This window comes from Wyeomyia smithii, chromosome 3 (assembly GCF_029784165.1).
Source record: "Wyeomyia smithii strain HCP4-BCI-WySm-NY-G18 chromosome 3, ASM2978416v1, whole genome shotgun sequence".
Taxonomy (NCBI): domain Eukaryota; kingdom Metazoa; phylum Arthropoda; class Insecta; order Diptera; family Culicidae; genus Wyeomyia; species Wyeomyia smithii.
The window spans coordinates 37,784,454-37,797,585 of NC_073696.1; the positions used below are offsets into that span (position 1 = coordinate 37,784,454).

The 13,132-nt window shown below is 36.9% G+C and overlaps 1 protein-coding gene across 5 annotated transcripts in view; it reads right to left on the reverse strand.

The window, feature by feature from the left end:
* Positions 1 to 13,132, reverse strand: part of LOC129730532 (aryl hydrocarbon receptor nuclear translocator homolog) — a 272,332-nt gene that overhangs the window by 189,719 nt on the left and 69,481 nt on the right. For 2 of the 5 annotated variants that reach the window (XM_055689928.1, XM_055689926.1), the window contains exon 2: positions 7,690 to 9,311. The exons of 2 other annotated variants lie outside the window; for them this stretch is intronic. In XM_055689928.1, the coding sequence (XP_055545903.1) occupies positions 7,690 to 8,066 (377 nt within the window). In that variant the 5' untranslated portion in view covers positions 8,067 to 9,311. The remainder of the gene's footprint in view (positions 1 to 7,689; positions 9,312 to 13,132) is intronic. One more of the 5 variants, XM_055689927.1, reaches the window with a different exon arrangement.

A 13,132-nucleotide genomic window follows, 5' to 3' on the forward strand; every position in this document is an offset into this window, starting at 1 on the left:
ATGACCAACATCAGTAGTATTCAGTAGTCTCGAGATGATATTTTTTTACATCACCTGGACATTTCAAAATGTGGCAAAACGGCAACTGAAGCGCATCGAGAGTTACAAAAAAGTTTACGGAAATGCAGTTTCTAATGGAGTGACGAGCTGTGCTTGGTTCTGTCGCTTTAAAGACGGTAACTTCGATATTGACGACTGCTCACGTGAAGAAAGGCCAACAAGTTTCGAAGAAGCTGAATTAGATAACATGTTCGATGAGGATCTATGCCAAACTCAAAAACAGTTTGCTTCGGTATTAGGAGTTACCCGTCAAACTATTTCCAAGTAATTGCATGTTTAAGGAATGATTCAAAAACAATGAACTTGAGTTCCTTATGATTTGAATACTGAGGGCATAGTGTCCTTTTTTTTTGAAGTAGAATACTTCTCTCAGGAAGTTCGGCTACATAGGGATGTGAAATGAAAATCTAGAACCGAAAAAAGTGAAAAATATGTCCAATTTCAAATGCTAATAAATCGGTTATTATTCGATGGATTTCCTTCGTTCTTGCAGCTATAGATTGGAAAATCTTCTAAGATTCTTCTCAAATGAAGATAATTGTAGTTTAATCATTCAAACTATTGTTCTATTGAAAATAGTCAAGCCTTGTCAAAACGAAAAATTCGACCTCTGGTTGGTCGTTATATGGTTGCTTTCCAAGCACGATCGACTGAATCATATACCTTGCAATTGAAAACATGCTATTAGGCCTATATAAGAGCCTGTTTCAGCCGAAGCCGCTCTCAACGTCAGCTTTGTGCAACACTGGCACACAGAGCCGGATTTACGATTGTGGGGGCCCGGGGCCCAGTTTACAGTGGGGGCCCCAGAATAAAACAAACCCGTTTTTTTATCGTACGAGTTAAAAACACTTATTTCTCACTGAAAAGTTACCAAAAACATGCTAGAATTTTTTCTTGCGAGTTTTTTTTTTTTTGCAGAGAACTTATTGATTGAATAATCAACATTCAGCTCCTTCAGAATATTGTACTCTCAACTTAACAATGCTAAGTTTGACAGCCTTTCACTCTTCATAGTCGTACGCAACCTATTTTCAATCAGTTTCATCTTCGATAAAGACCTTTCTCCAGTTGCGTTCGAGATCATTAGGCTCAAATAAATAAATGTATGCAACTGCTCGAAAACCGGAATTTTTTTCTTGATATCTGAAAAATAAAAACCTACCGCAATTCGAAAAAAATGCGATCCGCAAGCAAAAATTTGCACACAATTTGAGAAAGACTGCGCAAATATAAGGCTACGCTGGCAATAATCTACAGAACCTAGGAAAAAACTAGGGGTAAGCGGGGCAAGACCGCCCCCTTAAGCAATTCTGTTTATAGAAAAAAAAAAGTTGCGGCTGCAATTTCATTTTTTCTTCGCTAAGAGGTTCTTCTATTCAATACCCGCATTTAAAAAATAAGAACTGAAATATTTTTGTTTATTTTCCAGTTTTTTTTTTCAATTTTTAAAAATTCATTGAAAATGTGCAGATCTTTTTCATGCGGGGTAAGCCCGCCCACCAGCGGGGTAAGATCGCCCAACATTTTTTGAGGATAAACAATATTTTTAGGGCCGAAACGGTTGATTTTATCGGTATAGTGTCTCTGACAAAGTTGTGGATGGTATTTTTTTTTTCTTTTTAAATAAAATTATTTATTATTAATTTATTAGTTTATTTTAATTTATTATTTAATTTATTAATTTATTTAAATAAAATACAGACTGTGAAAAATCTGAAAAAAAAATTTCTAAGTTTCAACTTATTTTATTTTCTGATTATTCAAGTTCAGATCAATGTTTCGGTAACTTTTTTGGTTTTCAAAATAAATAGATTTTTCAGAATTGGGGGTTGACAAGATATTGAATTAATAATATACCTATCTTTAAGCTAAAATTTAAAACTCATTAAACCTGTCTGTATGATTCTTTTGAAGACTTATTATGTATAGAAAAATACTAATAATTATTCTTTCGTTTATTTATATTTTTAATTTTCTATGTTTTTTTTTGAGAACAAAATTATCAACGACTCTATACACCAAACAAACCGTCAAAAAAAAATTCTTCACAAAAATTTAGCTATTAATATTTCTATTACTCCATGATCCAACAACCATAAAATTTTAGCTTACCTTTTGTAGATTTTACAGGCAAAAACATATTTTTTCAAATAAATTTGAAAAAAAAAATATATTTTTAATTCTATTTTTATATCTTTTCTTTCAATTTTTGTGTATTTTTTTCGGAAGTAAAAAACTACTATTTTCAATTCTGCCGGAGACGTCATACCAATCAAACAAACCGTCATGGCTCTAAAATTATTTTGGTTCATTAACACCATTTTCACACAGGTTTACTTTTTTCAAAAATAAGTCTTGTTAAATTATATTACTAGAAAAGCTTCAACAAAATCGAAAATGGTCGATTAACATCGATGTCTTATGTGGCTTGAAGTTGCTTTACTGATCCTGTAAATATTCCCTTTGTAGTGTCGAGGCATTTGGGTCTTGAAGTAAAACAACAAGCAGTTGGATACGTGGCGGTTTTACCCCTTGTATAGTGGGCGACTTTACCCCCAGTGGAACATTTTCATATTTGACCAAAAAGTAGTCAAAATTACAAGATTACTCACGGCCTTCGATATTCCCGAAAGAAGATAGATTCAGGCAAGCGATGAACCGTATATTCACAAACAAAACAATAGATTTTTAGACTGAAAAACCTTAAGTCCCGTTGCCGCAAAACAATAGCGCATTGACTGGTTGCCAGCTGAAAGGTTGTTTTTGATTATTTCTGCGACCGTTCGCGCACTATCAAAACAGAAAAACGTGCAAAATGTTATGTAATTATACTGTGATAGACACGTTAAAGAAATTTTTCAATTATTTTATAACTTGGTAGTAAACTACAGTGGGCGGTCTTACCCCGCAGGGCGGTCTTACCCCGCAGGGCGGTCTTACCCTCTTTACCCCTACACACTTCTGCAGGTCAATAAAATCTGCGCACGGACTCTGAAAATCTGCATTTTGCAACGCAAATCTAGTATCCCTGATTCGGACAGGAAAACTTATTTTCGGAATCAACAGCAATGTATTAAAAAAACTTGTGGATTATTTTCTTTCCTGCTTGATCTCCCATGCGCGCTGGTTCGATTCAAATGGTGTGTTAATGTGTGTCATTCCAAGAGAATCGAAGGTGAAATCTTATGGATGTGGTTGTGATACTGGCGCTCGCGAAAAAATAACACTGAAGGAAAGTTTCAGATTGAAATGGTCTGTTCAAATTTTCTTACTGTAAATTGAACTTTTGATTGGATCTCATTTTTGATAGAGAAAAGAACTTTTTCTCGTTTTGTGGGGGCCCCAAAAATCCGGCTCTGCTGGCACAACTCAAAAATCATAGTTTGGAGAAAAACGCGTTTAAAAATTTGCGTCAAAAATTTATTTTTCGATTTTCAAGAAAACTTAAACCCTCTAGTGCCCAAGTTAATTTCTAGACGGGCTTCGGTAAAATCACTATGAAGCATTATAAACACTTTTTAAGTATTTATTGATGCTTTTTAGAGGTTTGACTGAAGCCCGCCAAATGGCGGCATTGGGCACTAGAGGGTTGAAGTTTAAGATTATCAATCCTCATTTAACACTTTTAGGTCTATTATGCACATATTATGAGCACGTTGTCCAAGTTAAAACCTTAGTTTTACTAAATTTATGGAGAAATTTCAATTTGTGCAGCAAAGGCACTTGTACTCATTTTTAGGGATTTTGAAACAAGGTTTCGTGGGATGAAACTTAACTAGATTTCGCATCGTTTGCCATCAAAAACTCAAAAATGCAAAATTTTGAGTTGTGCCAGTGTTGCACGAAGCCGACGATAATAGTTCTAGACAGCGACAACAGCAGTCCCCCCTTAGCAGCAGCAGTAGCAGTGCAGTGGATACCAGCGATAGCACTAGAACTAGTATGCCGTGTCAAATAAATGTTGTGTGTGTGAGCGCACTAATTGCAGCGGATTTCAACATCGATAGCAGCTAGGCCTGCGGATGCAGGGACAGCGGATACCAATGGCAGCGTAAAGCGGCCACAACTGTGGCATGGCTACGCATAGCGTAGCAGTTGCAGCGGGTATATCTGACCATGAAGCATTTATGCAATAATTGAATGAAAATTTCAATTACAGCAATCGGCCATTTTCAAGGCTACTATATGTTTTTGGAAGAGCATAATGAATGGTTATTAATAAACTGCAACTGAGGTTTGATGCTGCTGCAAATGCACAGCAGTGTGATGTTTTTTATGACTTGTTGATACTGTGCATAACGAGCGGTATATACGAAACAAATCCGATTTCAAACAGAAAAGTTCGGCACGTTCTGCTCACGATGCTGAGCCTGTTTTAGAAAATTCACAGCACTTTACTAACAACGATGTAACGTCTTGAAGAAGACAGTTAAAGTTTGACATCACAGCAGAATTCCGATCTTCATACTCATGTCTACCATCGGCAATATCAAACACGCAACAATCTGTTTTCATGCGACACGGGGACGGGAACATTTTCTACTTCCAAGCCGCACAACACGACACAATACATGTTATTTGTTTGCCTTAATGAGAGCTCTATCAGTCCGGCTCGACAGAATGTCCATAAGAAATCATTTTTGTACATCTGTGTTACGAAACTGAGGAAAAACTGTAGGAACTGAAAATTAAGGCGGGGCTTATCAAACGATCGCTCTGAGCCAGAATGAATGAGATGTATTTTTCGTACATTAGTATTACGATATACGAAATAAAATTTTTCGAACGTCGTAGAATGGTATAACTGGAAATAATTAAGTCACACCTATTTTTTGAGTTATATCATTCCACAACGTTCGAAAAATTTATTATGTCAGAGCGGATACCGCACGCTATCTGACCATGAAGCATTTATGCGATAATTGAATGAAAATTGCAATTGCAGCAATCAGCCTTTTTCAAAGCTACTAAATGTATTTGGAAGAGCATAATGAATGGTTATTAAAAATGACTGACATGCAAGCAGCCGGGTTATCTTTCTCGTAAAAGTATTCTACTTCAACCTGCGGTCATGGCTTTGCACATAACTCTCTTGTGATTTTTTAGTTGTGAAACAGCTCCAGCGACAAAACAGGAAGGATTTTCTTTATCGCATCATCAGGAAAGATGGAAAATAAATCATTACAGCAACTCAAAGAAAGTAACATGCTTTTACGGCGTCGGCTCGGCCGAATATACACGCTGCTAAGGTTATACTGTGCATTTGGTTGGTCCAGGTCTGTGTTATTGAAACCTCCCTGCTGGTCTCGAAGAACGATGCTGGTCTAGCAAAGAAAGATTGATTAGTGGGTAGCTCTAAATAACGAACACTAATATCGTAACGGTATTCGAGCTCTGCCAAAGCTTGAAACTACAGCTAGCGATGGGCAATAGGTATTTTGAATGATTTTTGAGTACCTTTTTTCTCAAAATAAAGTCGCATTTTTCTTTAAAAACAGCAAGGATTTAGTTGCGCACCTAATATGATGCTTAGGAAATCAATAAAAAATAAAGAGTCAGAAATAATGAATTATACATTACACATTCAAAAAATTATTTCAATCTAGAAAAAAATATTAAAGACAAAATTCTATCAAACCATTTTTATGAATTATTGATTGATCAATTTATTATTTATTCATTTCTTTGTCATTAAATTTTATGAAATGTTAAATGAGCCAAATAATGCCATATGGCATCATAAGGTTGATTCGGGTTAATGTATTATGCATTATATTTAATTCACAACAAGAGTATTTTGAATGATTGAAAAACTCGAGAGAAATGTTTCAATATTCTTGTATATTGTACGAATTTATTGAATCAATGCACAATTTCCACACTAGCAATTCAATTGCCATTGTTTGATTGGTATTTCTGATAAAGATTTAGATTTATGTTGAATTCATAAAAATTATATACAGATTTCACTTTACTCATATGGTCTAACTTATTTCATTTCAGGTTTACGACCTCTTCTGTGCAACTCGAAAGAACCATCTACATTCCACGTGGACAACTTAGGGAAGGGCAGCGGATAGGCAAATTTCCATGCTTGTCCACTGAAGGGAGAGAGAGGGTAATGATAATGTCCCTGTGGACGATGTTTTTTCCGAATAAATGGAAATCTGCCAAAAAAATACATTGGCCTATAATAAACATTCTACAAAACTGGTTCAAAAATTTTGACAGCTATATTTTGAATAAATGTGGAACCATTTTATTCGTGAACTTTTCGTCTTTTGGAAAGGTTCTTCAGACATGTTGAGAACCTCTCAAGAATTTCAGGAAAAAAATAGGATAACAAGAGGAAGAACTTAAAAAGAAAATGATTCAATTTTTTTTCGTTTCATCCTCTTTTTTCAGATTAATTAAAATTTTTATTTAATTCAGCTTCTTTTGTCGGTACCTAAGAAATAAATGCTTCTTCAGCCCTTTTTGTTTTGATCATATTTCATGTTGATTTTCCCTGTCTAATTAAAACGTGTTTAACCATTGTTTCGATTGTTGGCTTTTTCTAGCCTTCAGAGATTTTTCGCAACTTTTTTGAGATAAATATTCAAGATTTTTTTCTTCTCGACTTCTTCTGAATTTCAGGGCGGTTTCTCAGCAAAAACTTTTGTATACTCTCTTTCTACCATCAAGGAACTATAAGTTTTTCAGAATAATGTAGAATAAATTTGTGGTAGTGGCTTTCGGCCTTTTCTGGACGCTCAATTAACAAGAAAAATTCCTGCAGTTTCAATTTCTGCTTCGCCCTTTCGTGTTCTTTTAGTGTGTTTCTCAGCCCTTTTAGGCTCAATTTTGAAGGATTTTTTTTTCATTCACCTAGACCAGATTTTGAGCTGAATTTGAAATTACATTATTTTATTATTTTTAATTTTTGGTTGTTATTTTTTTGTTAATCACTAAATAAACCACAGAACCAAACGTTTTTAAATTTTCTCTATAAGAAAATTTCCACGTAAACAAAAATGGTGAGAGGAGGGGTTGTCAATGTCCACGGTTATCCACGGAGGGGAATGGAGGGTGGGATCTAACATGACGATTTTCCTGTCCACATGGCTCTTGCTAGATAGGTTTCGGCACCCCTTTCGCCGGCTTTGGACCAATTGGCTATGGAGACAATTCTGATAGCATGTTACACACATCATATTTAATTTTCAAATCACTTTCAATTTTATCACTTTTCACATCTGTAAGCAGATATGTATTGCGGCTTCTACTTCAAACCTAGATTCATTGTTCACCTAAATGTAGGAACCTTTGTGGTAAAGCACATAGTAATTCTCACGATTGAAAGGACTTTTTCGTTGGAAATCAAGAAATCTGATATCAAAACGGGAAAATAGGCCTGCAGAATGCAAAATAAATGGCAATAACACAACACGATATTACGATATTTTTTATCTCCGACAGTAAAACTGTCATGAAAATTAGGCCCGATCCTCACATGTAAATGTTTTAATCAAAACATTCAGTGTAGTTGAAACTCAAATCCTGAAAATAACTGCTTACCTAGAGAAATTGTTTATACAAAGCATACGCATCAAGAAATCCCCCTACAGGGAAAAAAAAAAATCCTACCTTCTCCGTTTCGGGATCCCAAGTTGCGGGTTCAGCTCCGTCAGCTGTGGATCGGTCTGCATTGGGCTAACGCCGGCCACTGCCGCGGCGGCGGCTGCTGCAGCTGCCGCGGCCGCTGCTGCCGCCGACGATGAGGTATGCGTTGCGCTTGGCAAGGGCGGCGGCGGCGGAGGCATATGCGAACCGTAATGGTGACCCAGCAAAGACGACGGCCCCGGTACATTGTTGTACGAGGTGATTGTTGCCGGCGGTGTCGACGGACCCGTATGGTAACCCGGGTGATGGTAGCCCGGGTGGTGCGTAGCCGGCAAGTACGCATTGCTCGGTGTAGCGTAATGGGGCGGACCTTGCGATCCACCCTGCGCGTACGCGTACATCGTGCTTACGTCATATGGTTCCAGTTTGCAGAATTTTTGTGGAACCGTGCGGGTGTCGAGTAGGGCGGAAATTTTCGCGGCGGTTTTCGACTGAACCGAGAAAAAAATAGTGTCTGGTACCAGGCGCTAGCTCGCAGCTCTGTCGACTCGAGAACGGTTCACTCTCGAGGCTTATTGGGTAATTACACCGGCCGCGCCGCGCGAACACACACTAATCTGATTTACTCGATAATTAATCTGTTTAACTCTTTATTTGCTTTATGCCTTTTTTACGCCAGCTCGTTTCAACTCTCTTCTAGTGTATTATGTTTTCGTTCACAGCACGCAGCAGCAGTCATGAAGCTCTCGCCAACCAGGCGATCTGAATTTGATAACAATACAATATTTCGCAATAAAAATTTATTATCAAAAATTATACACATGAAATCATAGCTCCTCTCAATGTACTTCTGCACTGATTTAAGCTCCCCCACACTACTCGACGGAAGGTTCTTGCTTTACGATCACTTGTTCCGCTTTTTATTAATATTTATTTTTATGATAACTATTTTTGATATAAACAATAAACTTATTTTCTTCCTCTATAGAACACTCTCTCGTTACGATTTCACCCGAGAAATCTCTATTTCAGATAATACACAGACCCTTGACGCACAAATCATCGTAAAATGCTCTCATCTTTTTTTTATATATTCTTGCTCGGCACTCGATGAGGCTGAGCCGGATTCCTGGGCTGTTAGGTTAGTCAGACATTAGAACCGCCGTCGTCGTCTGCAGCCAGTGGTAGCGTGCTTAGAACCTCCGGTGGTTGATCACACTCGCTTCTTCAGCACCGATGGCGGCATACCCCGCGCAAAAACACCGCACACACTGCACTCTACTCTAATAGGATTTTAAGTTGTTCTCGTCGCCGCTCACACATCAACGATGCAACGATCAGACGTTCAGTTTATTCGTTGTATTTTTTTGCAGCCTTACCTTTCTGCTATTATCATAATTGCATTTTATTTTAATTTTTCCATCATTATTGTAATCTCTTCTTTCGTATTTTCCCTCCGCACACAAAGCATATCACTCTCTTGGCAGCGTTTTTGTTTTTCCCTCGACCGTAGGCTTAGCTCTCCAATTCATATTTCATCGTTTTTCTTCTGGACTGCAGCAGTCGCCACCAATTGGCAATGAGTATTGTATGCTTGGAATGATTACAGATGCGCGCGATTCTGCACGAACTGGGGAGAGCTTAGGCTGTAAGAAATCGACGTATTTTTATTGAAGCTTATGCTTGATTTCTCCAGTTCGATTCATGGCTTGCACAAAGTATCACACTACTGGCTGATGATTTTTTTTCCTGCTACCACTGCTATTAGCACTGCCAACACTGAAAATACCAGTTTATAGCGCAAAAGCATTCCCAGAACCATTGCAAGGTGGCGACGTGTGAGACGTGAGGTAGACTGTCGGTGACATTGCAGTGCCAGCAATGTTTACCGAAAGTTGACCCCCAGAGATGGCAGCCACTATAGGAGACAGGGGGTTCGCTAGTGGACACCGTAAAGGAGGAACAAAACAATTCACGAACGCTCGCTCGCTGTATGTATGATAAACACCGCCGCCGAGTACTACACCGCAAGTGCGAAGTGCTGAACAACAATTGTTCTAGAGCATTTAGCATTTACTAGAAACACTGACCCGGTTAAAACCAGCAGCGCCTGGTTGGTGTGGCACGTGTCATTCGTGTCAAGGGGCATGGAAGAGGTGCCAATTACGAAATATAAAGCAGGATGACTTGGCTTAGTTGCCCGGAAGAATGTGACTGAGCTAAAGACACTGTATAGCCATCAGTCAGTATACATTGTTTACTAAATTTCACTGTGTGAGTAACGCGTGAATTGGTGGCATGAATCACTTCATCCAATGGGAAAATCTCAGCTCGATATGAAAGTGCGTATTGAAGACGTTAGTCCGAATTTAGTGACTTGCTGAGCGCTTTTACAACTTGGAAGGGATATTATTTCCATTGAAGAATTTGAGGGATATTGTTTCCATTGAAGAATTTGAGAGATTCCACCTGCACTAGTGTACTCTTACATTTAAGTAAGACTTTGAGTACTTGAGATAAGGTCTAAGAAATTGAAGAATGCTAAGAATTGTTTTTTCATTAAAAAATTATTTTTAGTAAATTTGAGCTCAAACATTAATTGTATTTTTTTTTCTTTTTTTTTTCATTTTTGAGTTCATTTTGTACACAGTTCATACGGTATCCTAACAGCGGTATATACATAGAAAAACAGGCTCTTGGAGAAAACATTCTCCAAAATTTATTTGCGTTTTATCGAATTTCATATTCATATGAATTAATTTATTTCAAAAATATTTCACGTACTATTTTCATCATTGGATAATGTGAATAGAATTTTTTGCTATACTCATTCCGTGCAAAACTTATGCAAGAAGCAGAGTAAACTTCTTGTCTTATATATACAATAGACTATGTAAGGTTGGCATTCCCCCGGTGAAGAAGTTTTTTAAAACCAACTCTCCTAACCTAGACAAAAGTTTTAGTCATTAGGAATAATCAATTTTTCATATTATATCAAAGCTTGCTCAATATTCTGTATCGTTATTTTCTCTAATAAAATTTAATTTTTATTGTACCTACTTTTTGATAACAAAAGTTTAAAAATACGTAACCAATTTTTTTTTTCTAATTTTTATACCTCACTTTTGTTCAAAATGGGGGGCTCTGGCAGCACGGCAATCGTCAGCACGTGTGAATTGTATGCTTAGTAAAAGATTACATTGTGTTCAAGTGCTTTGCTGTGGTTGCTGTAGGCTGTAGAGGCGCCTGAATATAATTGTCTTAAAAGTGCAAGAAAATTTCGCCTGTGTGGATTTCAATATTTTTTTTTTAATTTTTTTTTTTATATCCATCATACATTCTTTATGCGTTTGCTTATGAAGATGAGTGACATTTCCCGTACATACACTGGCAAACGTGTATACAGGGATACTAGATGTGCAGATTTGTTTGCAAAACGCAGGTTTTTAGAGTTTGTGAGCAGATTTTCATTGATCCGCAGATATTTACAGGTTTCAATAGTTTCGGAAGATTTTTGTCAGACTTAGGGTAGGATACGCGGTATATGCTCTTGTTGATGTTTCTTTTACGTGCGTTGTGCCAGAAATTCCATGTTTTCTGTTAGAATTTCATCCATTAATTGAGTTCTGGAACGTATTATGAAATGGCCTATAGCCGTGTCGGGTTGTTTTTGTTTCGCTCGACCTGTGAATCGTCGAATCTCGGTGCTCCGATTATTCCACTTTTTGACGATAACGTTCGTGGTTTTGGTAGATGCGTCTACGTGTGGACGATTTGTTTGGATGACTTCATGTGGTGAATGGAAGCGAAACAGGAATAGGAGCGAAACATCTGTGCAAGCGCTGCAATGTTGTTATAATAACTTATTTCAATTCATGTTTTCAGCCGCAGATAGCAGAACAACAACAACTATTGATCTTTTTTTTTGGAAACACAACATAACGAACACTTTCCATATGTTCTTCGAATCTATTTTTATTAATATTTTTTGCGTTTACTACGTTGAAAATTTGGAAATTCCAGTTATGGAAGGCAGTCAACCGAGATCTTTTTTACATTCCCTAATAATACATAGCGTATTTCATTTTTATTAATCTCACATTGCAGGATCACATCTATATTGTTTGAATGACTTTATACGGTGAATAGTTGCTCTGCAATGCTGTTGTAATAACTTATTTTGAAAACTCCCTTCCGTGGTCTTTGTAAAGATGCAGAGGTATACTCGGGCTCTAACAAAGCAAAGACTACATTCCAGCATTCCTTCCTAATTGTAGGTTTCGTGCGGCACTGGCACAACTCGAAATTCAAAGTTCCTAGAGAAACGGGATTGAAAAATTAGCGTTTCATTACTTTAACTACGAGCAAGTTGAAATCTCTTATTTACCATCGTTAGAGCAAGTTTTTGATTTGAATTCCAAAGACGCTTCAGCTTATAACTGAGGTTTCTCTTGTGAATTTTTAAACAAGTCTTTGTGAAGTAAAACTCAACCGTATTTGGCATCATTTGAAAAACGAAACCTCAACAATAATTTCCACTGGAAGACCGGTCAAAGTAATGTACCAAGAAGGACTTCGTTCTTTTTTGTTAAATCATGGTCCAAGCCCAGTGGTCTAGCAATCAATGTTCGAAGAAAATTTTAATTTCATTTCTTAAAAAACATTAATCCACAAAGGAGTGTGTTTTGGCCAGAAGCTTTATCACATTACGCCAAAAACACAAACGTTCCTGAACAACTACTTATACCCAAAATACGCAACCCAACGAATCTGGCTCAGTGTCGCCCAACCAAAGATTTCTTTGAGATTTCGAGTTCCTTGGCACACAAAAATAACTGGAGAGCAACAAACTTCAACCAGTCGATTGGAAGTATCAATAAATACATTCGAAAAATCGACATGAAGGCCGTAGACCGCTCTTGTTCCGGTATCACGGAAAAGATTATTCGGAAAGCCGATTACGGACCTTTCTCAAATGTTAATTTTTTTCTTTAATAATAAATTAACCTTCATTAAAAATACATCAGTTTTTATAAGGTAGATCTATATTTTTTTTGACAGCAGTCGAAAAAAAATTCAAAATTTTAGTTGTCACCTGTTAGTTTGGATTATAATACTGAAAACCAATGTTCTTAAAGAAACTGCATCTAATTTTTAAATTTTTTTTTTCAAAAACTTTCAAACAAAGCAAAGATTTTGATGAAAATTTCAAACAGTTTCATTGATCGATCAACATTTTGTAGATCCTAAGTTTTAAGTTAAAAATGCTGGATGAAAGTTTAAAAAACGCACAGATTTTTTCAAAACTTACTAAGCAAAGTGGTATCAATTTCAGGTTTGAATAAACTCACAAAATTTTACTAAAATCTGAGAGTGCTCCCAAAGATTCAGTGAATTTACGAGAAATCGTTCATTGTGGGAATCCAAAGTAGACAGCGCTGCATTGCAGCGAAGAATCATTATTAGA